The sequence below is a fragment of the Tachyglossus aculeatus genome, chromosome 7 (assembly GCF_015852505.1).
Source record: "Tachyglossus aculeatus isolate mTacAcu1 chromosome 7, mTacAcu1.pri, whole genome shotgun sequence".
NCBI lineage: Eukaryota > Metazoa > Chordata > Mammalia > Monotremata > Tachyglossidae > Tachyglossus > Tachyglossus aculeatus.
In genome coordinates this window covers 13,345,277-13,372,810 of record NC_052072.1, presented here as the reverse complement: position 1 = coordinate 13,372,810, position 27,534 = coordinate 13,345,277, and the positions used below count along the sequence as shown (strand labels likewise).

The following is a 27,534-nucleotide window of genomic DNA, read 5'->3' as shown; positions in this document are numbered from 1 at the left end:
GCCGTTTGACTGCGTTGATTTTTATTTACAGGCTCAAGAGCTCTGACAAGATGTAGCCACGGGCCCATCTCGGCTCAGTGCTCCGGACCCCACTTGGACACTCGGGGATGGGCTGAGGTGCGGGGAGGCAGCACCAGAAAAGGGGGCGTGGGGGTGAAGTGGCCTATAGGATCAATGTGATTAGGGAGGTGTCAGCTCTCAGTCTTCTCTCCTCCCTCAGCCCGGGGAGGGGGAAGGAACTGGGCCCACCAGGCCCTTCCAGGCCCAGTCAGGACTACTACTTCCAGCGCCCGGTGACTTTAGCCTTTCCTCGAGTCTTGGAGCTGCAAGGGGAACAGAGAGAGTGGGTCAGAGGAAAGAAATGTTGCAGAGCGGCTGTCAGTGAGGCCCAGTTGCCAGTCCTATCTGTCAGGGGGCAGGACGGGTGCTACTCAAGGATCAGACCCACCCAAGGTACCCCTGGTCCTAGGGCAGAACCAATATGGACCCCCTGCTCCCCACTCCTTGGGCCTGGCTTCTGTCCTAGACTTTCCAGCACAGGTCTGAACCCTCAGGTCTTCAAGGCAGCACAATGTTGAGTGTGAGCTCCCTCTAGACTATAAGCTCCTTGTGGGCAGGAAATGTGTCTACCCACTCTGTTGTATTGTACTCTCCCAAGGGCTTAGTACAGGGATCTGCACACAGTAAGTGCTTAATAAATACCACTGATTGATAGTCTGTGGGGCAGGGTGGGACTCAGATTAACTGGAAGCACCTCACTGGCAGGAAATGTGTCATTTCTTTATTTTACATTTCCCAAGCACCTACTAGCATACACTGCACTACAGGGCACTCAATACATGCTGCTACTACTACCACTCCTATTATTAACAATAACAACAATATTAATTCATTCATTCAATCGTATTTATTGAGTGCTTACTGTGTGCAGAGTACTGGGCTAAGTGCTTAAAAATAAAATGCTTACTATGTGCCAAGTACTATTCTAAGCGCTGGGGTAAATACAAGGTAATAACAGTAATGTTAAGTGCTTAGTCTGTGCAACACACCGTACTAAGCATTAGAGGGGGTTGAAGCTAATCAGATAAGACCCAATCTCTGTCCCACATGGGGTTCACTGTCTAAGAGGGAGTGAGAACAGGTATCAAATCCCCATTTTACAGATGAGGAAACTGAGGCACAGTGAAGTAAAACGACTTATCCACGGTTGTTCAGCAGGCAAGTGGCCAAGCTAGGATTAGAACCCATTTTCTCTGACTCAGGCTCTGTGCTTTACTTTAGGCCATGCTGCCACTGTTCCTCCTCCTCCTCCTAATAATAATAATAATTATGGTATTTGTTAAGTGCTTACTATGTGCCAGGGACTGTTCAAAGTACTAGAGTAGATACAGAGTAATCAGGTTGTCTCATGTGGGGCTCACACTTTTAATCCCCATTTTACAGATGAGGGAACTGAAGCACAGAGAAGTTAAGTGACTCACCTAAGGTCACACAGCAGACAAGTGGTAGATCCGGGATTAGAACCCACATCCTCTGACTCACAAGCCTGTGCTCTTTCCACTAAGCCACACTGCTCCTACTAGTCCTGCTGCTACTACTACTATAACTATTATTACTACTATAATTACTACTACTTCTGATGGGGGGAACAAGTGCAAGGGAAGGCAAAGGGCAGTTTGCTAAAGGCTAGAAAGGGAGGGAAGGTGTGAAAAGGAGAGAAGGTGGAAAAGGAAAGAGAAAAGGAAGGCACAGAAGGCAGAACTGAGGAGAGCTCAGTTTCCTATTGAGGAGGAAGAGATAGATAAGAAGGAAGAAGAGGGAGGATGCGGGGGTCAGATGACGATGGAGAGAGCCTGAATACTTACACTTTCTGGTTATCGTTTATCCGGTTCCGGAGAACATTGATCTGCAAGGAAGAGCAAGGGGGGACCAGTCAAAACAGTTCCTTGGGCGACCTTGGAGCTGGGATGGAGAAGCCAAGTGCCTGGCAAGGCCGAGGCACAAGGATGAGCATTGGCCATGACTTGGAGGGACCCAAGGGTCCTGTTTCCAGCCACCAATTTGACCCCACTGTCAGCGGTGAATCCGGTGTCAACAGTGAACCCAGTGTCAGCATTGACCTCATTGTCAGCAGTGACTTCTCTGTCATCAGTGAACCCACTGTCAGCATAAACCCCACTGTCAGTGGTGAGATCAGCACCAGAGGTGCCTACCCAGCAGATCTTTCTTCTAGAAAGCTCAGCTCCCTCTTGCCGCCAACCACCCCAGCCATAAACTAGTCAATCTCTGAGAGACCCAAGAAGATGTGGAAAGACCATAGGCCTGGAAGCCAGAAGGACCTGGATTCTAATCCCAGCTTCACCATGTGTCTGCTATATGACATTGGGCAAATCACTTCACTTCTCTGTGCCTCAGTTCCCCCATCTGCAAAATGGGGATTCAATACCTGTTCTTCCTCCTTCTTAGACTGGGAGTCCCATGTGGGACCTGCTTATCTTGCATCAACCACAGCACTAGTACATTGTTTGGCACATGGTAAGCGCTTAACAAATACAATTATCATTAAGATATCTTGCGCCCGACTAACATGGCATTGTGGTTCCAGAGACAGACCAGCAATCTCCAGATCATTAGCCAAATTTAAGTCATAGAGACAAAGCTGAAAGGGACCTGAGAAATGGGCTGGGGCTGCAGCATGAATGATTTGGGCTAGACTGAAGGAAGATCTTTAACCAGGTGTGTGTCTCTGGAACTGGTGTCTGAGGCGTGTTGCAGCATCACTTTCCTTGGAGATCTGGAGCCCCAGAAGAGCTTCCCGCCTGTGGGGGTGGGTCAGGCCAGGGGAGACCAGGTCTCTCTCCTGGCCCTCGGCGGCTGCCCAAGGGGCCGGGAGCCGGGAGGATAAGACGGGTCTTTCAAGGAGTTGGAGGGGCGAAAAGCAGGGTTGAGAACAGGATGGCCAATCTCACCTCATACTTCTGCTGCTTGAGTTTCTCCTGCAGGTCGAACTTCTCCGCTTCCAGGTTGTAAATGCTTTGCCACAGGCCTTTGGCCTTCTCCCTGCAACCCAAACCGGTGGTCCGAGTTGGGACCACAGAGGTATGGTCAGGGCTCTTCCCATCTCTAGCAGACCCCTGGTCCCAACCTCCAACCCAGCCAGGAGACGGCCTGCCAAAAAAGGTCCACCTTGGGCATAAGGCCTTTTTCAGGACTCAGAGCCACCTAAAAAAATCCCCATTGGCTCAGTGGCTCCCAGAAGCCCTCTGATTGTGAAGCAATTCCAAAAAACTGACTCAGAATCCCTAGCAGAGACATAGGCTCCCTCTTGCCTACCAATTTATTTGTTTATATTAATGTCTGTCTCCCGCTCTAGACTGTATGCTCGTTGTGGGTAGGGAACACGCCTACCAACTCTGTTATACTGTACTCTCCCAAGAGTTTAGAACAGTGCTCCACACGCAGGAAGCACACAGTAAATAGGATGGATTGATTGAGTGAATACGTCCCCTTGACTGCCCCAGTTCACTGTGATGCCCTCTCGTCCCCCAAGACAGGTCTCCTGATGTATGTTTGTGGGGGCAGAGCCAGCAGATTAGGCCAAAAGAACATTCCAGGAGCCCAGGGTTCACCAGAATGGGCTAGCCCTCCAGCAGGCACCCGGAGTTACAGCACCCCTCATAGTGGCTCAGTGGAAAGATCACGGGCTTGGGAGCCAGAGGTCATGGGTTCTAATCCCAACTCTGCCGCTTGTCAGCTCTGTGACTTTGGGCAAGTCACTTCACTTCTCTGGGCCTCAGTTATCTCATCTGTAAAATGGGGACTAAGACTGTAAGCCCCACGTGGGACAGCCTGATCACCTTGTAACCTTCCCAGCGCTTAGAACAGTGCTTTGCACATAGTAAGCGCTTAATAAATGCCATTATTATTATTACTATTATCCAACGCACAGTCTGGTGAAAGTCTGCCACCTAGTGTTCATCTTTGGGAACTGCATCTCTCCAATTGAATTGGCCCTTAAAGAAAATCCGGCGTGTCCAGCGCTCCCCTTCTAACTGTAACTTGTTCTCATCTCTCCCATTTCCATCTCCTTGCTCACACTGTTTCCCCGGGCTGGAACTCCCTCCCCACCCCCCGGACCGCAGGCCACCACATCACAGCTCTCCCCCTATTCAAAGCCTTCCTAAAATCCCACCCTCTCCAACAAACCTTCCTCCATCAATCCCCAACTTCCCAGTGGTATCTAACCAACAGCTACCTCTAGTGTCTAAAAATGTCTATGTGCCCGCTGCCCTAGTGTAAATTTGTATAGTCAATCAACTGAGTTATATTTGTAAAATCAATCAATCCTCCCTCTGACTTAGACTGTGAGCACCATATAATATTACTAATAATAATGATGGTATTCGTTAAACACTTATTATGTTTCAAGCACTGTTCTAAGCTCTGGGGTAGATACAAGGCGGGTTGGCCCAGGTGGGGCTCAAAGTCTTAATCCCCATTTTCCAGATGAGGTAACTGAGGCACAGAGAAGTTAAATGATTTGCCCAAAATCACAGCTGAAAAATGGCAGAGCTGGGATTAGAACCCACAACTTCTGACTCCCAAGCCCATATTCTTTCCACTAAACCACACTGCTTCTCTGTGGGGCAGGGACTGTGTCCAACCTGATTGTATCAACTCAGTGTTTAGTTCAGTGCTTGGCACATAGTAAGCACTTAAGTGCCAAAGAAAACAAAACAAAACAAAACAACCCCAAAGTGTGCTTTTAATTGTCTATTCCAGTCATTCTTTAGGTGAATACTTTAATGTCTTTATGTCCACCTTACCATTACAGTGTAACCTACAAGTGGGAAGGCAGGAAATACATTTCATATCCTTGTTGTACTTTCCCAGGTGCTTAGTACAGTGCATGGCACACAGAAGCTACTCAATAAATACCTTTACTCCTCCTACATCTATCCCACCAATCAATTCATAGTACTTAGTGCTGAGTATTTTCTGTGTGCAGAGCATGGTGCTAAGCACCAGAAGAATACAGAGAGTTAGTAGACATGATACGTGACTCCAAAGAACTTACATTCGATCAGGCAAGACAGAAAAATAATTTAAAAGGCGGAGAAAACAACAGCGTATAGGAATATGAACATGGGTTCTATTGGGGTGGGGTGTGAGTCTCCAAGTGCTTAGGGGTTGTGGAAGTGCTGAGCATGGGAAGGAATAGACTAGGGAGATGAGAAATGAATCAGGGAAAGCCTCCTGGTAGGGATGTGATTTCAAAAGGGCTCTGAAGATGGGGAGAGAGGAGATGAACCAGATGTGAGAGGGGAGTTAAGTCCAGGCAAAAGGGAGAGTGTGAGCAAGATGTTGAAGAGAGAAAGAGGCCTGCCGAGTAGAATGTGAGCCCCATGTGGTACAGGGACTGTGCCCAACCTGATTACCTTGTACCTACCCCAGCACTTAGAACAGGGCTTGACACATAGTAAGTGCTTAACAAATCATACAGAGAAGCAGCATGGCTCAGTGGAAAGAGCACGGGCTTTGGAGTCAGAGGTCATCGGTTCAAATTCTAGCTCCGCTACTTGTCAGCTGTGTGACTTTGGGCAAGTCACTTAACTTCTCTGGGCCTCAGTTATCTCATCTGTAAAATGGGGACTAAGACTGTGAGCCCCACGTGGGACAACCTGATCACCTTGTAACCTCCCCAGAGCTTAGAACAGTGCTTTGCACATAGTAAATGCTTAATAAATGCCATTATTATTATTATTATTAAATGCCATCATTATTATTATCAATTATTGGCTTAAGAACAGTGAAGGGTGTGAGCTGCTGTTTGGTGGGAGAAGAGGGGAGAAAGGATTGAGTGCTTTATAACCGAAGGTTAGGAGTTTCTGCATTATGCAGAAAGAAACAGAGAACCGTTGGAGGACTTTGTGAAGTGGGGAGGTTTACAATATTTTAGAAAAATGATCTGGGCAGCAGAGTAAAATGTGGTTCCTCTGAAGCCCCTCTTGTCCCAGGCCCCCTACTTCCAAACCCTCCTGCTCCCAGACTCCTGCCTGAGACTCCCTGATCCCAAACCCTCCAGTTCCCAGACACTCTTCCCCCAGGCCCCCTTGAACCCAGATCCTCCTGCTCCAGGCCCTCCCTGCCCCTAGACCCTCCAGTTCCTGAGCCCCCAAGCCCTCTCCCCCTCCCAGTTCCCCCTGATCCTGTACTCCCTGCCCCCCTGCACCTGGGTCCCCTACCACCAGGCTCCCTTCCCCAGACTCTCTGCTCCTGGACCTCCTAACACCAGTCTCCGTGCCCCCAGATTTCACCTCAGCTGATCTTCATTCAGATGGTCGATAGCCAGAACCTTCCTTCTCTCTGCCAGGATCTTCTTCTTCTTCTCTCGCTCTGTCTGCTTCTTCCCGCCTTTCCTCTCCGTCTGGAGGAGGGGGAATCCAGAAAATGGGGATGCTTATGTCTCATCCCAATCTGAATGCAGCACTGCCCCTGACTCTCAGGGGGAACCCAAGAACCCTGGAGTCCCACCCAGACCTTACCCCCTCCATCCCCTCCCCACTGGTCTACCAATGACTCTTAATCCTAGAGGTGCCCAGATAGCAACTTAGTCCACCCAAAAATTATTCTCAACTCTGCAGCCTTTGCTTTCTAAACCCCACCCCGTTTCCTGCCCACTGTTTCCTGTATTTCCACCCCTCCCATCCCCCATTCTGCCTCTTCCCCCTTGCCATTCCCCATGATCAACACCATCCCACTGCTAACTGCTCTAGCTCTTTTCCCAGAGATCCCACATTCAGGAAGCCATCCCTCATTGTGCAGTGAGGAGCAAATACCCACCTTGCCCTGCTCAAACGGGAAATCATGAGAGAGAGATAGACAGACAGACAGCAGGCAGACAGAGAGACCCAGGGAGAAAGACACAAGAGAAAGAAAGATTGTAGGGGCGGCGGGGGGGGGGGGGGGGGTTGGAAAGGGGCGGAGGAGAAGGAAAACCAGGAAAAGTTAACAATCTGGCTTGTCCCCCCCACCCCCCCGAAAACACATTTATAGATTCTTATGCCTGGTTGGCCCATGTGCCCATCAGAGCCAGGACTCAGGGGGCCTAAGGGGGCAAGAAAGAACCATTCTGCTTCATGCCATCTCACCCTGCTTTCTTGGCACTAAAATATGATGGTGGGTTGCCACCGACACTGCCTCAACTGGGTTTAAGACAGTATTGGGGTGAGAGAGCGTGGGGATGGGCAGAAGTAAGTCATAGGTGTGGCCAGGGCAGTGGTACTGGTTGGAAGCTGCCCCGAGACCACTCCTGCTGTTGATCCCACCAGGATCTTTTCCTGGGAGTAAAGGGAGTTCAAGAAGAGGCTACACAGATCGGCCTGGTGCCCCTGCACATGGAGGGGCTTGAGGGGATTTGACGCCTGGGGGGGCCAGGGTGGCTGAGGCCGAGGCTACTGGGGGCCATGGCAGCTGCAGGATGGGAAGTTTCCTCTGGGGCCAAACTCAAGACAGACCTATGACTTCTATTGGGGGTCAGAACCTCCTTCCTTAGGTCAGCCCTGATTATTCCTGGGGCAGTGGGAGCGCTTTCACCTTGGATATTTTTACGGGGAGAGGGCAACTGCCAGTGAGGACCCCAATCCTTCCCAGAAGGCCTGGTGGCACCTCGGGGAGCCTGACCATCCTCCCACCTTCTGGATATAGCCGCCGAAGTGCAGCATGTTGGAGAAGGCCTTCTTCTTCCTGGCGTCGTCTGCAGCCTTCCTCCGGTTCTCCTCCTCCTCCCGCCGCGCTTTCTCTTCCTGAGGGCACGGGAGATCTCAGGGTGCTTCTAGGGCAGGTGCCCCTCCCAAGTGTTAAGCTAGACCTTGTGACCTCTGACCCCACCCCTCACAGTCCATGGGGAATGTCAAATTGGGTCTGGTGACTTCTGACCCCACCCCTCAGAGTTAGGGGGGAATTGCCAAGGTAGGGCTCATGAACTTTGACCCCAGCCCTCAGACTCAGGGGCAGGAGGGGAGAGGGGAATTATTTTAATGCAGGTTTTCCATTCCTGCAGGAAATTCCTGCAGGAGTTGGGACCTCACCGCCAACCGTGTCTGCCGCTCCTTCTCACGCTCATTCCGGATGCGCTGCTGCTCTGCCCGCTCAGCCCTCCGGTTCTCCTAGGGATGGGAGGGGGATGGGGGTGTTGGCACTGGGGCAGGAGGCCATCTCTCTCCCTCCCTTCAGGCTCGTGTCTCCTCCTGCTTTCAAGACATCTCCATTTGGATGTCTGCCCGCCATCTAAAACTCAATATGTCCAAGACTGAACTCCTTATCTTCCCTCCCAAACCCTGCCCTCTCCCTGACTTTCCCATCACTGTTGATGGCACTACCATCCTTCCCGTCTCACAAGCCCACAACCTTGGTATCATCCTCGACTCTGCTCTCTCGTTCACCCCTCACATCCAATCCATCACCAAAACCTGCCGGTCTCACCTCCGCAACATCACCAAGATCCGCCCTTTCCTCTCCATCCAAACCGCTACCCTGCTGGTTCAGTCTCTCATCCTATCCCGACTGGATTACTGCATCAGCCTCCTCTTCTATCTCCCATCCTCCTGTCTCTCCCCACTTCAATCCATACTTCACGCTGCTGCCTGGATCGTCTTTGTGCAGAAACGCTCTGGGCATGTTACTCCCCTCCTCAAAAATCTCCAGTGCTACCAATCAACCTACGCATCAGGAAAAAATTCCTCACTCTTGGCTTCAAGGCTCTCCATCACCTCGCCCCGTCCTACCTCACCTGCCTTCTTTCCTTCTAAAGCCCAGCCCACACCCTCCGCTCCTCTGCTGCCACTAACCTCCTCACTGTGCCTTGTTCTCGCCTGTCCCGCCTTCAACCCCCAGCCCACGTCCTCCCCCTGACCTGGAATGCCCTCCCTCCGCACATCTGCCAAGCTCTAGCTCTCTTCCTCCCTTCAAAGCCCTACTGAGAGCTCACCTCCTCCAGGAGGCCTTCCCAGACTGAGCCCCCTCCTTCTTCTCCCCCTCCTCCCCATCCCCATCCCCCCTGCCCTACCTCCTTCCCCTCCCCACGGCACCTGTATATATGTCTGTACAGATTTATTACTCTATTTTACTTGTACGTATTTGCTATTCTATTTATTTTATTTTGTTGATGTGTTTTGTTTTGTTGTCTGTCTCCCCTTTCTAGACTGTGAGCCCACTATTGGGTAGGGACCGTCTCTATATGTTACCAACTTGTATTTCTGAAGCGCTTAGTACAGTGCTCTGCACACAGTAAGCGCTCAATAAATACAATTGAATGAATGAATGAATTGGCCACCTGGAGGTTGGAGGGAAAGGGGGAATAGCAGGGTTGGGATGGTCCCAGGATCTTGGGAGGACTTGGGGAGCTGGGGGATGGGGGGGTCAGCACCATGAACTGGTCACCACTTTCCTACCCTTGAGGATCAACACTGACCCTCCTACGGTGTCCTCCAATCCCTCCTAGATGGGTGAAGTGTCCCGTCCTCCCAGGGGCTGGGGGTGAGCCAGAAAACAGGGAGGCTGCTGGCATGCTCACAATCCTGTCCTTGAGGGAGATGAGCTCCTCTTCTTCCTTCTTCCTGTTCTCAAAGTGCGCCTCGATCAGAGTCTGCAGCTCCGTCAGGTCCTTCTCCATGCGCTTCCGGTGGATATCCTGCCAGGAAGGGCCACGGGGGCTCAGCTCAAGCCCTGCCTCCGTGGGCAGTTCTGAAAGTGCCTTCCCTTGGTCCCAGAGGGATCCCAGTGGGACCCACTCTTCATTGTGACTGTGGGGAGCCTAGAGGGCAGTGGGGCTTAGGCCTAAAGGCTGTCAGCTCCTTGTGGGCATGGAACATATCTTCCAACTCTGTTGTACTCTCCCAAGGGCTTGGCACAGTGTTCTGCACACAGTAAATGCTCCATAAGTACCATTGATTGATTGATCAATAAATACCATTGATTGAGGGAACTGGTGTTGCCTAGTGGAAAAAGCACAGGCCTGAGAGTCAGAGGACCTGGGTTATAATCCCAGCCCTACCATTTATCTGCTGTGTGACCTTGGGCAATCATTTCACTTCTCTGTAACTCAGTTATCTCATCTGTAAAATGCAGATTAAGACTGTGAGCCCCATGTGGGACAGAGACTGCCCAACCTGATTTCTTGTATCTACCGCAGGGCTTTGTACAGTGCACATAGTAAGTGCTTAATAAATTCCACATTTTTTTTTTGTTAGAGCTGGATGAGGACTGGGTTTTTTCAGCTCTTATGGGAAATGCTCAGGTCATGTCAGCACCCTGGGCTGGGAAAAGCTGGGAGTCCAGCTCACTCAGCTGTTGAGGCCACCAGCCCCGCCACCCCCATTGGCCCCACAGAGGAGGCACCAGTGCTTGGCTCAGAACATTTAAGTGGTAGCAGAAAATCTGGGTTGACAGGAGAGGTCACAGGATGGGGGTTATGGGTAACTGCTCACAGAAAACTGAAGAAAGGATCCTAATGTCAGTTTGGCCAGTCTTCTGCCCTGTGTAGGAGCCACATTAAGAAGTCTGGCATTTAGAATAATACTTTGCACACAGTAGGTGCCTAATAGATGCTGATAGTTCTTATAGTAATTCATAATGATAAATATTAATCATTAATTTTATATTTACTTTACCACAAAGGGCATACTTGATAAGAAAATTAATTTTGGCCCAGTGGAAAGAGCAAAGACTGAGTCAGAAGAACTGCTTCTAATTCCAGTTTCACTATGAGCACACTGTGTGGCCTTGAGCAAATCACTTGATTTCTCTTTGCCTCTATTTCCTCATCTGAAAAATAGGCCTGGAATGCCCTCCCTCTGCCCATCCGACAAGCTAGCTCTCTTCCTCCCTTCAAGGCCCTAGTGAGAGCTCACCTACTCCAGGAGGCCTTCCCAGACTGAGCCCCTTCCTTCCTCTCCCCCTCGTCCCCCTCTCCATCCCCCCATCTTACCTCCTTCCCTTCCCCACAGCACCTGTATATATGTATATATGTTTGTACATATTTGTTACTCTATTTATTTATTTATTTATTTTACTTGTACATATCTATTCTATTTATTTTATTTTGTTAGTATGTTTGGTTTCGTTCTCTGTCTCCCCCTTTTAGACTGTGAGCCCACTGTTGGGTAGGGACTGTCTCTATATGTTGCCAACTTGTACTTCCCAAGCGCTTAGTACAGTGCTCTGCACACAGTAAGCACTCAATAAATATGATTGATGATGATGATGATGATGATAAGTATCTATTCTCCCTCCCTCTTGGGTCCACACAACCCTCACCTACTGGCATACTCCCAGCCCCCTTAGTTCTACCCAATACTCCATCCAAAACTCACATCAAAGTCCACTCTCTCCCCATCTGGGATCTTTGGTGGCACCAGATTGGGCATGAAGGGCCTGGAAGGAAAAGAGAAACTGAGTCAGGAATGATAAACCAGATTTTAGGGGTCCAGAGTAGGGGAGTCCACAGTTCAGCGAATCCTTCTGTGAGTCAGCACTTGAGATTGTAAGCCTCACATGGGGCAGGGACTGGGTCCAACCCAATTTGCTTATCTCCAACCTAGAGCTCAGTAGAGTGCCTGGCACAAAATAAGTGCTTAACAAATACAATTATTATTATTATTGTTATTCCTTCTTCCCCCCAGGCAATGTTGCCAGCAACCAACTCTCAGTAATGCAGGGGCTGATGAGCTGGATATGTGAGTTATTCAGACCTCTTTGCTTATCCTACTCCCCTTGGTCCCTGCCTTTTGACCAGGCCCCTGGCCCATAGGTAGACGGATGGGGCCATTAATGATAGGGTCCTGGAACACAGTAAGACTGCAAGCATCGAGCTAATTTCAACCCATCAGAAGATGGGGCATCTAGGTATCTATATGGGAGTGTTTAGATGTGGGTGGTCTAGACAGAAGGGGTCTAGAAAGGGGGGTGAATACTGGGGGCCGTGCTGCTGCGGATGTGTAGATGGGGGATGTGTAAATGGGGGATGTGAAGATGGGAAATGTGAAGATGGGGCCTATGCAGGTAGGAGCGTGTACATAGGTAGATGGGGGATGTGTAGATGGAGAAAGAGTAGAAGGGAATGTGAAGATGGGGGATTTGTAGTTGGCGGATGTGAAGATGGGGCCTGTGTAGATGAGGACAAGAGGTAGGGAATGAACAGATGATGACATATAGGTTGGGGGGGATGTGCAGATAAGGCACATTGGGCATTGGGTATGTGTAGATGAGGCACTATAGATGGGGATGTGTAGATGGAATGCTTCTAAACAACCAGATGAGAGGTCTAGAAAGGGGTTTGTTGACAGGGACTGGCAGATGAGAGGCATCTGGATTGTCAGGAGCTGGCGAGGAGTCTACATATATTGACAGGGGACATCATGGTGTCTAAAAGAGTACATCTGGATGAGGTATCTAGATGGGGGGTGTCTCAAAGGTGTGATGTAGATTGGGGGCATGTAGATAGGGGGTGCCTAGGCAGAGAGCATCTAAATATGTCCTGACTTCTAGGCCAGGGACTTCCAGCAGAGCTCTTAACAAGCAGTCTGCCGCTGGCAGTCAGCAACTGGGAGCTAATTAGAGCAGGCTGGAGACTGGAATCCAGGAAGTCTGTTTCCCGCAGGCCGCCCCTTCCAGAGCCAGCATGGCCCAGGACCCATCCCACTTACTTGGGTTTTGGTTTCGACTCCTCCACTGGTTCATCTGCAAGACACAAGAAAAGCCCTAGGGAAGCTAGTGGACAACAGCAAATCCCTCTCTCTCTGCTTTTAAATCACTGTGGGAAAGCTGCCTCCTCCAGAAAGCCTTCCCTGATTCACCCCATCCACCCTCCAATCCTCTAGCACTGTTTATGCCCTCTTCCTGCCCCTTATCTCTCATTTCTCAACCCCAGAGAACTTCCCCACATTGCTCCAAGAGCAGTCTGATACTCCTGACTGAAGCCTTCTTTTCATCTTCCCTGCCAACCCTGGACTATTGTCCTCCTCCCCTTCCTCCTCCTTTTACCTTCTGCTTCTTTCGCTTCTTCCTCTTGTTCTGTTTCTAATAATAAAAATAATAGTATTTGTTAAGTGCCTACTATGTGCAAAGCACTGTTCTAAGCGCTGGGAGGGATAAAAGGTAATCAGATTGTCCCATTTGGGGCTCATAGTCTTAATGCCCATTTTACAGATGAAAAATGTATGAGAAGGGAGACATGTTTCTATATGAGGCAGTCTACATGTTACATAACTCCTGAATCAGAACCCCTGAGGGCAGAATCTTACACCCCAGCCCCCGATCTCCATTACTCAAAAAATATATATATATTTGTTAAGGGCTTTCTTTGTGGCAGGCACTGATATAAGCACTGGGATGGATACAAGCAAATTGGATTGTACACAGTTCTTCTCCCAGATGAGACTCACATTCTCAATCCCCGCTATACAGATGAGGTAACTGAGGCACAGGGAAGTTAAGTGACTTTCCCAAAGTCACACAGCGGACAAGTGGGCAGAGCTGGGACTAGAACCCAACTCCTTCTCTCTGGCCCGTGCTCTATCCACCAGGCCACTCTGCTTCTCAAGTCTTCCCAAGTCACAATCCCTGGGCTTCATTCTCATCTCTCCCACCTCTGACCCCTGGCTCCCTCCCCATTCATCCACCAGCTATTACCACTTTTAGAGGCCTCATGAAATCCCACCTCCTTCATGCTGCCATCCCTGATTAACTTTCTCCTCCCCGAGTCCCATCGCTACTCTTCTCATTTTACCAGTCAGGCTCCCACAGCTGCTGGTAACACTTTTGTACAAATCAATTTATGGATTTAATTATTCAGCCACTAATTCATTCCCCTTTCTATTTTCTAGTCTCTTTCAACTCCTTTAACTAATTCGTTCTGTGTTTGCCTCTCCCTCACCCTCATTAGATTGTAGCTCCTCGAGGGTAGGGATGACATCATTTATCTCTGTTATACTCACCCAAGTTTTTAGTACAGTGCTCTAGTACACAGTAAGTGCTCAATAAATAGTATTGATTGATCATATTGGAATCACAACCTCCTGTCTCTCCCCACTCCAGTCTATACTTCATGCTGTCACCCGAATCATCTTTCTTCAAAAACGTTCAGGACATGTCAGCCCCCTCCTCGGAAATCTCCAGTGGTTGCCTATCCACCTCTGTACTAAACAAAAACTCCTCACCACTGGCTTTAAAGCACTCTATCACCTTGCTCCCTCCTAGCTCACTTCACTTCTCTCCTTCTACAACCCAGCCCATATACTTTGCACCTCTGGTGCTGACCTTCTCAGTGTGCCTTGATCTCCCCATCTTGCTGCCGACCTCTGGCCCACACCCTGCCTCTGGCCTGGAATACCCTCCCTCCTCAAATCTGCCAGACAGTCACTCTCCTTGCATTCAAAGCCTTATTGAAGGCTCCAAGAAGCCTTCCCAGACTAAGCCCCACTTTTCCTCATCTCCCACTCCTTTCTGCATCACCCTAACTTGCTCCCTTTGCTCTTTCTGCCCCCCCTCCGCAGCCTCACAGCACCTATGTATAGATCCGTAATTTTAGTTATTTGTATTGATGTCTGTCTCCCCACCTCTAGAATGTGAGCTCGTTATGGGCAGGGATTGTCACTGTTCATTGATGCATTGTTCTTTCCCAAGTGCTTAGTATAGTGCTCTGTACACAGCAAGTGCTTACTAAATACAATTGAATGAACGAATGAATCCCACCAGAGTTGCCTTTCAGATGGGTTTCCCCACAAACACTCAACCTTCCTGTTCAGTTTGACCATTCACTTCCTTGGAGGAATAATCAGCATTTGTTATTCCTTCCAGCTCCTGGGATTTAAGGATTCTAGCCCATCACTTGGCAAAAACTGAGAGCCTGGGCTCTGAGTCAGGCACACAAGGTATAGATTCATGCTGACAAAATCTAGAGGGTTGCCTTGAAGGCTTCCCTCTTCCTAACAGGATCCATATGGGATCCCTCCAATAGCTCCAGATTTACACCATCTCTCGGAGTTCCAAACCGCTCTCCACCATCCTGGGGAGGGCCTGGGGACTGGTAGAGATTTCTCTTGAGTGTGATACCTTCTTCTTTGGTCTCTTCAGATTCCTCCTCTGCAGGCTCCTCTTGCTCTGAAAGACAGTGAAGATCACAAAAGGTGAAGGATTGAGCAGCCACTTGTGGGGTTTTTTTGCAATCCAGGATGGACCTCGAGCCCCTGGGCAAGGGAAAGGGGAGAGTATTTGGTGACAATTCACTTCCAGGAATTGGAAGCATTTGGTCTAGAACAGTGGCTGGCAACATTTTTTTCCTTTTCTTTTTCTTTTTATGCCATTTGTTAAGCACTTACTTTATGCCAAGCATTGTACTAAGCGCTGAAGTAGATACAAACTTGTCAGGTTGGACACAATCCCTGATCTGCATGGGGCCCCCAATCTTAATCCCCATTTTAAAGATGAGGTAACCAAGGCACAAAGAAGGAAGTGACTTGCCAAAGGTCACACAGCAGGCAAATGGCAGAGCTGGGATTAGAACCCAGGTCCTTCTGACTCCCAGGGTATGCTCTATCCACTAGGCCACTCTTCTTTTTGTTTAAAAGAGTCAAACACAATGAGAACTTTGAGCAGTTGGTGTGCAAAGAACCAATGATACAATTGAAACATGCATTGATGTAACAAACTTCTTTGTGAATTTAATGGCTTTAAATGCCTCATCCTCACCTTGCATGGCTACCACCCCTGGCTCAAGAGCTAGATATGACTCCTGAACTACAGGTCTCCAATTTCTGCCTGTTCCAACTCTTTCCTTGTACTTGATGGACTCAAGGCTTTATCCCAGGCTGGTTGACTAGAACCTACTTAACAATATTACCTTGGATTTGTAGCTGGCTTTTATTTTTTCCAGAGCACTTTCACATCACTTATTTCACTTTTAGCTGCCCAACACCCCTATTAGGTAGGGAGAGGCAGGTATTATCATCCCCATTTTACAGATGAGGAAATTGAGGCCCAGAGAGGTCCATTGACCTGGTTAAAATCACACAACAGGCCAGGGGCAGAGCAGGGACCAGAACCCAGGTCTCCTGACTCACAGCTCCAGGTTCTTTCCATTAAGCCACACTGCCTCCCATGGCCTCAAGGGGTTGTGGGTAGATCAACCATAGGGAAGACCAAAAGTTTATTTTGGGTCTTAGGCAGCCTGGTCCAAGGTGGGGGTAGGGTCAGTTCCAGCACTAAACTGGTATGGTCCATGCTTTTTCAATCAATCAGTCATTTATTTATTGGTTGCTTATTGTGTGCAGAGCAGAGCAGAGCACATGGTACTGTGAAGTATGGTACAGAGAAGCAGCGTGGCTAAGTGGAAAGAGCACAGGCTTTGGAGTCAGATATCATGGGTTTTAATTCTGGCTCCACCACATGTCTGCTGTGTGACCTTGGGCAAGTCACTTAACTTCTCTGAGCCTTAGTTACCTCATCTGTAAAATGGGGATTAAGACTGTGAGCCCCACGTGGGACAACCTGATCACCTTGTATCCCTTCCCCAGTGCTTAGAACAGTGCTCTGCACATAGTAAGCACTGAACAAATGTCATCATTATTATTATTGCTCCCAGCAGCACTGCAGGTACTAGTGTAGACTGTAAGATCGTTGTGGGCAGGAATTGTGTTTGTTTATTGTTACACTGAACTCTCCCAAGCACTTAGTTCAATGCCCTGCATACAGTAAATGCTCAATAAATGTGATTGATTGATTGATTGATTGCAGGGCTTGGAGAAAATGGGGGGAATCATCTGGCTGACATTAGCTGTAGTGAACGTTAGGGGCTAAGGGTTAGTATTTGCTAGGAGACTGTAAGTGGTGTTTGAGTTCTTCATTCTGGGCCTAGCTACTGCTAGGCCTTTCCATTGTGCAGGGGAGGACAATGGATCCATCGATAAGTCAATCACTGGCACCTTAAAGGAAAGGCTACTAAGCTCCGGTCTGACTGCCACCTTGGAGACATAATAATAATAATGATGGCATTTGTTAAGCGCTTACTATGTGCAAAACACTGTTCTAAGTGCTGGGGAGGAATTCAAGGTGATCAGGTTGTCCCACGTGGGGCTCACAGTCGTCATCCCCATTTTACAGATGAGGGAACTGAGGTTCCGAGAAGTGAAGTGACTTCCCCAAGGTCACAAAGCAGACATGTGGCAGAGCCGGGATTCGAACCCATGACCTCTGACTCCAAAGCCCGGGCTCTTTCCACTGAGCCACGCTGCTTCTCTTAAGTCAAATCCTAACCCGTATCTCCTCTCTCAGCCTTCCGGGCTCATGGAACAGAGATAGGCAACGGGCGGGGTAGGAACCCAGGATACCAGGGAGGTCTGGGCTAGAGGAAACCGACGGAGGTGGTAGCAGCGACGACGGTGGCAACACTCCCAGGACCCAGGCACCCAAGACCCTTCCACTCACTCCCTCTCAGAGGTAGGGAGGGGCAGGGGGCTTTCAATCCTCTCCTCCCTGAGGGTCTATAGCCAGCCTTAGGGGGCTCAGCCCATTGCCCTTTCAGGATGGGGAAAGCCAAGTGTGAGGAGGGTCTCTGAGGAGAGGGCAGGGTCAAAAAGGGTTTTCAGCATGGTGGGATGAAAGGGGTCCTTAAGGCAGGGAGACAGTTGTGACAGTCCTCTCACCCTGGTAGAAAAAGATTATCCGAAGAGTTTTACTGAAAACAGCCTTTGACTTAAGTGATATGGAAATGGGGTGGGGGACGGGGGAGCTGAAATAGCTTATAGGTCTATGATATCTCTGTGTGGTTTCAAGTCTGAATATTTGGGGGAATTTGTTTGCACAGACTTCAGCTAAGCACCAAGAGGGGAAAAGGCCGACCTTGATGACAGGAAGATGAGAAGCTTCAGGGCCCAAGCAGACCATGAGGGGGCCAGAGAAATGGTCAGGCGGAATGCAAGATAGCACCCCTGGCCCCCACCCCTGCTCCCACTTCTGGCAAATTGAGACCTGCTTTGGCAAGGTGGGGAACAGGAAAGAGGGGGAAAGGAAGGCAGAGAATGGGCAGGAAAGGGGAAAGGAGGTACTACCGTCTTCTTCCTCTGCCCACTCTTCTTCTTCAGAGCCTGGAAATGGCAGCAGCAAAAGCAAGAGTTGACAGTGGTTAGTTAATTGATCAGCGCCAAGCGGGGAAAGAAGTACTGCAGCTCTCCACTCCACTTTTGTTTTCTGGAGGGCTGTAGAGCCACTTTTCCAGGGTGGAGTGGAAGACCAAACCCATCCCTCCCACAGAGGGAAAATATACACCTCACTCTATCACACATACACACACACACACACACACACACACAGCTCTTTGACATGGGAAAGAGAGTCTGGTTGTCGGTCCTGCATGTAATAAAAACTTCTGTTTGGCCGTCACAATGTGTGGCACCCTTGTCTGCAGACATGTGGCCTCTGTGCCTCAGCAGGAATATGGTAGGAAGGAACGAGTGCAGCTACATGGTACAGTGCAAACCACCATCACTAGAATCAATTCCTCTGGGCAGATTCTCAGGCCTTAAGTCTCAGGACGGAGGCTTATACTCTCTCTTGGTGTGAGCCTTCATCCTTTCTACACTCATCCTCAGAAGCAGCCATAGCATCAGCAGCAGCAGCAGCAGCAGGAGCAGCAGCAGTTGTCTGGGAGTCTATCTGGAAGGTTAGTTTGGCTTCAATTCTGGCCTCCCCACAAACCCAGAGTCAGGGGTCCAGCTCCAGAACTGTGCTAATCAAGGGAGCTACTATTAGCCTGAAGGAAGCCAAACTCCATGAGTGGGGGTGGAAGGACAAGGGGTGGAAGAGTTAGGGCATCCCCTGACCCCCATTCTAGAAGCCCTGTTCCCAACACCAGCTGGAAAGAACTGGGTTTCCACATAAGAAGACCCTGTAGGGAAGTTCCATGCTGCCGCTTCCTGAGTTGATAGGTTCTCTCCAACTTCTCTGTAAATGGCTGATCTTTGGTAGAGCTTGAAGTATCTCTCTTCCAACCCAAGCAAGGGGGAAAGTTTCCCCAGAGCACGGGACTGGCAGACGTTTCAGGTGGTCCTCTGCACCCCAGCAATCTACCTGCCCCCCTGCTCCCACCCCAGCAGGTGCCCAACACCCAGAGTGGACAGAGTGTTAGTACTGGCAGGTGCCAGTTGGGTGGGGATAGGGCCCACTACCACTGGGTTGGATTAGTGAAAGAATGATCTCACTGCCACCACCAACACCAAGGTGCCCAGAGTATAAATCTTGATTGGCTCTGTGTCAATCTGAGGAGGGTCTGCCCTGCCCCACCTCTTTCCTTCCTCCCTCTCAGCAGTGCTCTGATTTGCTCCCTCCTACCTACCTCTTTCTTGCAGGGAGGACAGGGAGGCTGAACAGACCTCTCCCTAATTCCCTCCTGATGTAGCTTGGCAGCAACCCAACCCACCCTGCCCTAGAGACCTGCATGCAGGAGGAATTACCTGGCTGCACCCCTGGGGACCCCTAGGTGTGGCAGGTTGGGCTGGGCAAGGAGATGGTATAAGGGTGAATGGAGATCTGAGGGTGCAGGCAGGCTCCCGGGCTGGTCTTGATTTTGGAGGGTGGGATTTCTGTGGCAGGGCTTCCCAGGACTGGGGGTCCTTTGTGGGACTTTGGAGGAGTGGTAATTGAGCACAGCAGCTTGGACACAGTACCTCTTTCCTCTCCCTACACCCCATTACTCGACAAGACAGTGAGTAAATGTGATGAGTGACTGAGAGTCCAACCCTGCAGGTAGGGGTGCAAGGAGCTGAGGTTTCTACAGCCCTCGGTCATCAACCTCTTGGGGGTAAAAACAAAAAAGCCAGATAGAACCCACCTTCCACAGCTTCTTCTGTCCGGACGAGGAGAGGAGAGAACAGAGAAGGAGGAGAATGGTCATTTTAAAGTCTCAGCATCTCTTGAGCCAAAGGAAGACAAATTTGGTTTTCTTACCTTCCTGCTCCCTGTGAACAAAGGCCCAAGGGTTAGCCACAAGACGAGCCCGTCAACCCGACCCCTGATCCAATGACCTCATATCCCCACCCCCCAAGCCTACCAGGTCTCCTGGAATCCAAAATAGCCCTAGCACTGAGCCCTCTTATCTAAGGAGCCCCTGTCTTCCGCCTCAGCTGGAAAGAATGCAGAGCAGGACTGCCTGAAGAGGGAACTGATAATCAGAAGGGTGGAATGTGGACAGCCAGGCCAGCCCTTATCACTAAACACCTCAAATGGGTAAAAGGAGGGCAGCAGTTGTCACACACACACACACATACACATTTTTACCACCTCCACCAACCCATGAATTAACATATGCCACCATCCATCCCCAAGTGTGAACACTCCCATGTGCACATTCATATATAAACATACCACATAAACACACATATACATTCACACTCACATACTTTCGCCAAACACAAGTCTCTCACACAACCTCAGCCATCCAGCCAGTTTGGCAGATCGATTGAAATCTTCCCCTGGGAGTGTTCTAGAAAAGTGGTAGAGAAGCTTAGGGTATGGATGGGAGGTGGAGAAATTTTCTGGGAGGGGTAAAGGAGGAAGAGGATTCTTTAGGGGTGGGTGGGAAGGAAGATGAGGGAAGAGGGTTTAAGAATGGGGCAGAATGGGAAAAAGGAGTCTGGCCTGGGGGCTGTAGGATGGACAAGGTGAGTTTAAGGGCTGGGATTGCAGAGAACCAAAACACCCATTGGCTTTCCTAGATCTGCTACTTACTCTTCGTAGCTTTCCACGACTTCTTCCGTGTCAGACATGGCCAAGCTGCTTAACAAAGCAAGAGTTGATTTTGGTGAAGAGCTAAGCAGGATGGTGTTTTCTTTTAAAAATATATTATTTGTTAAGTGTTTACAATTTGTTAAGCATTGTTCTAAGCATTGAAGTAGATACAAGTTAATCAGGTTGGACACAATCCCTGCCTTACATAGGGCTTGCAGTCTAAGTAAGCGGGAGAACAGGTATTGCATCCCTATTTTACAACTGAGGAAACTGAAGCACAGAGAAGTTAAGTGACTTGCCCTAGGTCACACAACAAGCACGTAGCAGAACAGGAATTAGAAGCTAGGTACCCTGATTTCCAGGCTGTGTTTTTTCTACTAGGCCACCACTGCTTTACCATTCTTTGGGATATAGATGTGATATATGTGGTATTTGTAAAGTGTTTATTTATGTTCCAAGTACAGTACTAAGGGTTGAGGCTTGGTGGGGCTTGGGTGCTCAGGAATCATTTCACCCAACGATCCAAGGTCAGAGCAGGTCAGGTTTCCAGCAGAAGTAAGCCTGAGCCCAGAAGCCTGGGGTAGGACTTCCTTCTTGAAAGAACCTGGCAGCCAGTGAACACCCAGGCCTTTCGTCTCATGGGTCTTCCTGCTTTCCTCCCAGGGATTTTTCCTGCAGGTCTCCCATCCCAGAGCATTCTTTGGAAGGGGGAAAACACAGCTGCTTGCACAGCTGCAGATAGACTCATATTTACACCACCCATTCTAGTCATTCATTTAAAATTAAATGAATAACCTTTCAGTGTTCCAAAGCTGCAAACCTTCATTTAGTCCTCTTGAAGTTGATAAATTACCCTTCTGGCTAATCCATGTGCTGTAGCTATCATTTTACCCTCACCACCCCCGGGGAGACGTATAGAGTACTATTCCACTAATAGGGAAGCAGGGGGTGGAGAGGGGATGACAACACAGGATGGCCCAGGCACCAGTGGAAAAGCTGGACCCTGTCTGAATTTCCATGGTTCTTTCTGCTAGACCCTGTGGGCCTCTCTCAATGAGGGTCCAGGTTTCCCAGAATCCTCCACTGGGTCCTCAGGGCACCCATCAACACAAAAATAATAATTAATGAATCCCTTCTGCATGTAGAGTTCTGTCTTGGTGCTGGGGAACATTCAATAGAAATGAAACCCATCAATTGTATGTATTGTGCGCTCACTGTGTGTAGAGCACTCTACTAGGTACTTAGGAGAGTACAATAAAACAGAGACTGTAGATATGCACGGGCCCAGGAGTCAGAGAACCTGGGTTCTAATCCTGCCTCTGCCACTCACTTGCTGTGTGACCTAGGGCAAGTCACTTAATTTCTCTGTTTCACAGTCATTTCATCTGTAAAATAGGGATTAAATAACTGATCTCCTGCCTACTTACACTGTGCGCCCACGTGGGACTGGTACTCTGTCCAACCTGATTTATTTATCTACCCCACTGCTTAGAGCAGTGTTTGACACATAGTAAGCACTTCATAACTGATACTATTATTATATATTCTCTGCTCTCAAGAAGTTTACAGTCTAATGGAGAAGACAAGTAGACAAGTACTGCCAGAGAGACAATAGGCCAAAACTTAGCTATGGCAGGATAAAAACAAAAGTGGTCAAATAGCAAGGTCACAAAGAAATGAACAGATGGGCTTTTGAGTGCTTAGATGGCCAATGGGGTTTTTATGACCAGTTGGGTGGGTCATGATTCCAGAAGACCCATTTAAGCATTGACCCACCTAAGCAACAACCATCCAATAGGATGTGACTCTAAGTGGTGGGGCTACTGAGTGAGCCATCCCCTTGGCAAATTACTCCTCCACTGTTGGGATCACTTGACCACAAGGACGTAGACACCCTCAGGGAGTAGTCTTGCCAGGCAACATCTCCCCACCCTCCTGCTGCTCAGCTGTCTCATCTGAGCGCCAAACTTGGGACTCTGAAAAAGGCTAACCCTGAGTAAGACTATCTTCATCTGCCCTTGGGCAAGTTCCTGGAATGGGTGCTGAGGCTTCTGGGATTCGTTATGATCTGTGTGACATCATTAGAGAATAAGATTAGGTGATGGGCAGATGGGCCACTTGACATGACCACTAGGAATGTCCCTTGGTAGTTCAGGGCAAGCTGTCCCCTCTCCCTCATCCTGGCTAGATTGTAAATTCCCTACTAGGCTGTAGGACCCTTGAGGGCAGGGATTGTATACTCTCACTGTCTACTGTACTCCCAAGCACTTAGTACAGTGTTCTACACACAGTAGACACTCAATTAATATCCTCATTAAATATCCTCTTCTCCCACTCCCTTCTGCATCACCCTGACTTGCTCCCTTTGTTCTTCCCCACTCCCAGCCTCACAGCACTTATGTACATACCTATAATTTATTTATATTAATGTCTGTCTCCACATCCTCTAGATAGTAAGCTCATTATGGGCATGGAATGTGTCTGTTTACTGTTGTATTGTACTTTCCCAAGGGCAGAGTATAGTGCTCTGTACACAGTAAGTGTTCGATAAATATGATTGAATGAATGAATCAAATATTTCTGAATGACTGCTCAACCAGGCTCTGTATCAACACACATCTGTTTAAATGAGTTCCATGAGGGCAGGTATTGTATCTACTTACTCACTATGCATTGGCAAGTTACTTAACGTTTTTGGGCCTCAGTTATCTGTAAAATAGGGATTTAGAGTGTGAGCCCCATAGGGGACAGGGACTGTGTCCAACCTGATTAACTTGCATCTATTCCAGCGCTTAGAACAGTGCTTGGCAGATAATAAGCTCTTAACAAATACCATCATTATTAGTATTATTATTATTATTGTATGCTCCCAAGTGCTTAGCACAGTGATCTGCACACAGGAGGCACTCAGTAAATATTACAGACTGACTGCATGGCCAGGCTGTTCATCAACTTACATCAGCACTTAGTACAGTGCTTTGCACATAGTAAGCGCTTAACAAATGCCATCATTATTATCTGTCTAAAAAAGCTCCTTGAAGGCAGGGATCACTATCTACTTACTCTATTGGATTCCCCCAAGCATTTAGTACAGTACTCTGTGCAAGGTAAGTGCTCAGCTAGTAGCGATTGCTTGAGGCTAGGGAAGTGTCTGGGGAGGGGCTGCTGTGACTGTAAGAACTGAGGCTGGGGAGACTAGGCAGGGAAGAAAGCTTGACAGAGAGGAAGCTGGCAGACCCCCTATGAACACGAATGCCTGGATCAATGCCACTCCTCCTCTGGACTGGCAGTGAATACCTCTGCTCTGTGGAGCCTGTAAGACTCCAGTGCTTGGGGTCTTCCCTCCCACAAGCCCCTGAAAGAGCTCAACTTGGGCAAACCAGTCCCATTCCCAATTCCCCGACTCTCCTCCTGGTCAGAGTATTCCAGAGGGGCGGGGAGAGGAGGGTTTGGAGAGAGAGGAAACCCTGCCAGTAACACCCTCTGGACTTCCCCTGTGGGTCCAGCCCACAGATGCTGACTGCACTCTCCCCTCTGCTTCCCCATCCCAGCTAATAATTATATTAATTGTGTTTATGCAGCGCTTCCAATATGCCAAGCAAAGGTGTAGAAACCACACAATCGAACTGGTCACAGTCCCTGTCCACATTAGGCTCCCTGTCTAGGGGGAGGGGAGAACAAAGATTTAATCCACATTTGACAGATGATGAAACTGATACCCAGAGAAGTTAAGTGACTTGTCCAAGGTCAGACATCAGGAACGTGGCACAGTTGAGATTAGAACCCAAGTCCCCTGATTCCCAGGCCCATGTTCTTTCCACTATTTTTTTATGGCATTTGTTAAGCACTAACTGTGTGCCAGGCACTGTACTAAGTGCTGGGGTAGATACAAACTAATCAGGTTGACCATAGTCCTGGCCCCACAGTGGGCTTGCAGTCTTAATCTTCATTTTACAGATAAGGTAACTGAAGCACAGAGAAGTTAAGTTACTTACCCAAGGTCACTCAGCGGAACTGTGGCAGAGCCAGGTTTAGAACATAGGTCCTCCTGATTCCCAGGCCCATGCTTTCTCCACTAAGCCATGCTGTTTCTCTAGGCTGCCGGCTGTGCCCCCAAAGGTGGTGGATCTCCAGATTCAGTCCCCAAGATTGCTCTTCCCAATAAGTCTCCAACCAAGATGGCCTCTCCGTGGAGCAAAGGGGAGAGATAGCGACACCTTTCCTTTGTTCCCCTGTGAAGGGGGCCGCAGAGATAAGAGGAGAACCAGGAGAGGATGGAGTCTGTGAAGCCAAGGTCCAAGGGCCAAGGTCCAAGGGCAGGGAGGATGAGGAGATAATGAGGGAGGTGATAAGCCACTCTGCCTCTGACTGACAGTGAACATAAAGCAGGCCCTTTGGCTGTGGAAAGAGAAGGGCCTGGAAAGGAGAGGGGATGGATGGAAAGGCCGTTGGGCATCTGCTCTCCTCAGAGCACCACTTTGGCCCCCAAAGAGGAATCACCCAAGAGGCCAGTCACTATTTTCTTTCTCTCGAGCTTAGTGGGAAGAGCAAAGGCCTGAGAATCAGATGATCTGATTCTAATCTCAGCTCTGCCCCTGTCAGCTGGATGCCCTTGGAGCAGTCAGTTAACTTCTCTGAGCCTCAGTTTCCTCATCTGGAAAATGGGGACAGAATTCCTGTTCTCCCTCCTTCTCAGACTGTGAGCCCTGGATGGGGAAAAGGACTGGGTCTACCTACCCCAGCACTTGGCAGTGCTTGGCAGACAATAAGTATTTAAAGACCAGCATTATGTTTATTATTAAGATGCAGCAACCCCCTACTCCCCACAAATCCCTGAAGTCCCGAGGCCTCTCTGCTAGGTGCAGCTTAAGGGGTGGATGGATTGATGGAAAATGCCTTGAAGAGAAAGTGCCAAAGTCAAACCTGCCCAGACCAGGAAGGGTCCCAGGTCTGCTCCAGTAGAGGCTGCCTTAATCCAGGGCCTGGGACAATCAGGAGAAGGGGAGAGAGGTCAATTTAGCATCTCAAACCGTCGGAAGTGCTCCTGCCCCTCCAAAGTGGGATGGCCCCTCACGCCACAGGGGGAGCTGGAGAGTGGAGAGGGTTTGGAGAGCTCAGCTGAGGCAGTGGGATTTGAGGTGGGGGAAACCCCAACAAGATTAAGGCAGGAACAGTGGGGAGAGCCAGGACAGAGGATTGCAAAACAGCATGGCTCAGTGGAAAGAGCACAGGTGTTGGAGTCAGAGGTCATGGGTTTGAACCCCAGCTCCTCCACATGTCTGCTGTGTGACCTTGGACAAGTCACTTAACTTCTCTGAGCCTCTGTGACCTCATCTGTAAAATGGGGATTAAGACTGTGAGCCCCACGTGGGACAACGTGATCACCTTGTATCCCCCCAGTGCTTAGAACAGTGCTTTGCACATAGTAAGCACTTAACAAATGCCATCATTATTATTATTATTTGTTATTGCAAGGCTGGCCTTGCAGAAGAGCCCAGGCTGGGGTGGGTAAAGAAATATGTAGAATCCCCTTACAGTCTCCATCCGAGGCAAGGACTGAAGGGTGACTGACAAGGGGAAGGGAGGGTGGATGAGCTTCTTGTTAGATCTGGCTTCATAAAACCTTTTATGGTTTGACCCAGGCTGGGGATTCCCCAAGACTGCATCTATGGCAATTAGTGGCATGGCCTAGTGGAAGGAACACAGACTTGGGAGTCAGAGGACCTGGATTCTAATCCCAGCTAGGCCACTTAACTCCTTTGTAACCTTGAGCAAGACACAGCTTCTCTGGGTCTCATTTCCCTCATCTTTAAAATGGGGATTCAATGGCTGTTCTCCCTTCTACTTAGCCTGTGAGCCTGATGTGGGACAGGGACTTACTCAAACCTAGTTAATTTGTATCTACCCCAGCTGTACCATGCTTGGCACTTAGTAAACACTTAATACCACCATTATTATTACCTTGAAATAAACGAGGTAACAGCTGGGAACACAGGTTCCAGCTGTTGGGCTCATAACACTCTCTGACCCATTTCCAACAACAGCCCCCCACACCTGTCCAATGCCCTCTTACCACATCTCAGCAAGAAGGGAAATCTGGGGCTCTAGGGTGGGACCCAAATGTCATCTTGTTTAACCCCCCTGCTTTCAGAGTCCAGTGGGAGGGTGCCCCAACCCCACCCTATACTGGGATAACTGATTCAAAGGGCAGATGATCTCTGTTTACTGCCTGCAGAGTATCCATTTCTGCCCCCCATCCGGAGACCCTGAGCTGCTCTTCACTCCCCCCTCGGTGGAACACTGTTGAAAATGCAAAGGGAAGGATTTAGACTATACTTAAGGAAAAACATTTAGACCAAAAGGGGTGTTAGACCCTGGAGGAGATGGCCAGAAAAGCCCTGGAATTTCTTTCTCTGAAAAACTTTGAAGAGCTAGAAGGCTCCCCGCAACAACTGGGAGACTTCAGAGACAAGAGGCAGGGAGATGGATGTAATGACTCCTAATAGTCCCTGCTAATGGCCTGGGACTTGAGTCTCTGGTCTGACTCCCTCATCTAGATATAATCACCTGCTCTTGGGATCTCAGATGTGGATGGATGGCACCTGCAGACTCCTCCAAATCACATCTCTGCCCCCAAAAGTAGTCCCTCAAGCCTCTGCCCCTCCTTGCCAGAATCTGCCGGATCGAGGCCTTCGATCTTACCTCAGAGACAGTCTCAGCTCCCTTCTGCTGGTGCCTGCGAAGTGGAACTGGTGG

At 49.2% G+C, this 27,534-nt stretch overlaps 1 protein-coding gene across 4 annotated transcripts; it reads right to left on the bottom strand.

Annotated features, from left to right (window-relative positions):
- Window positions 1-27,534, bottom strand: TNNT2 (troponin T2, cardiac type). Of its 4 annotated transcripts, none has more exons than XM_038748996.1 (16): window positions 25,702-25,756; window positions 20,779-20,823; window positions 19,999-20,009; window positions 19,883-19,897; window positions 15,112-15,159; window positions 13,042-13,077; window positions 12,705-12,759; window positions 11,373-11,433; window positions 9,575-9,691; window positions 8,091-8,168; window positions 7,695-7,805; window positions 6,844-6,849; window positions 6,318-6,427; window positions 2,970-3,060; window positions 1,866-1,906; window positions 1-323 (listed from the first exon to the last, which is right to left on the bottom strand). In XM_038748996.1, exons 2-16 carry the CDS (start codon window positions 20,814-20,816, stop codon window positions 278-280), a joined length of 864 nt encoding a protein of 287 aa, XP_038604924.1. In that variant the 5' UTR covers window positions 20,817-20,823; window positions 25,702-25,756; the 3' UTR covers window positions 1-277. The 4 variants fall into 4 exon arrangements, with proteins under 4 accessions (XP_038604924.1, XP_038604925.1, XP_038604926.1 ...); XM_038748997.1 differs by having other exon boundaries at window positions 19,883-19,894; window positions 25,702-25,749; XM_038748998.1 differs by lacking the exons at window positions 6,844-6,849; window positions 25,702-25,756 and adding an exon at window positions 27,481-27,534.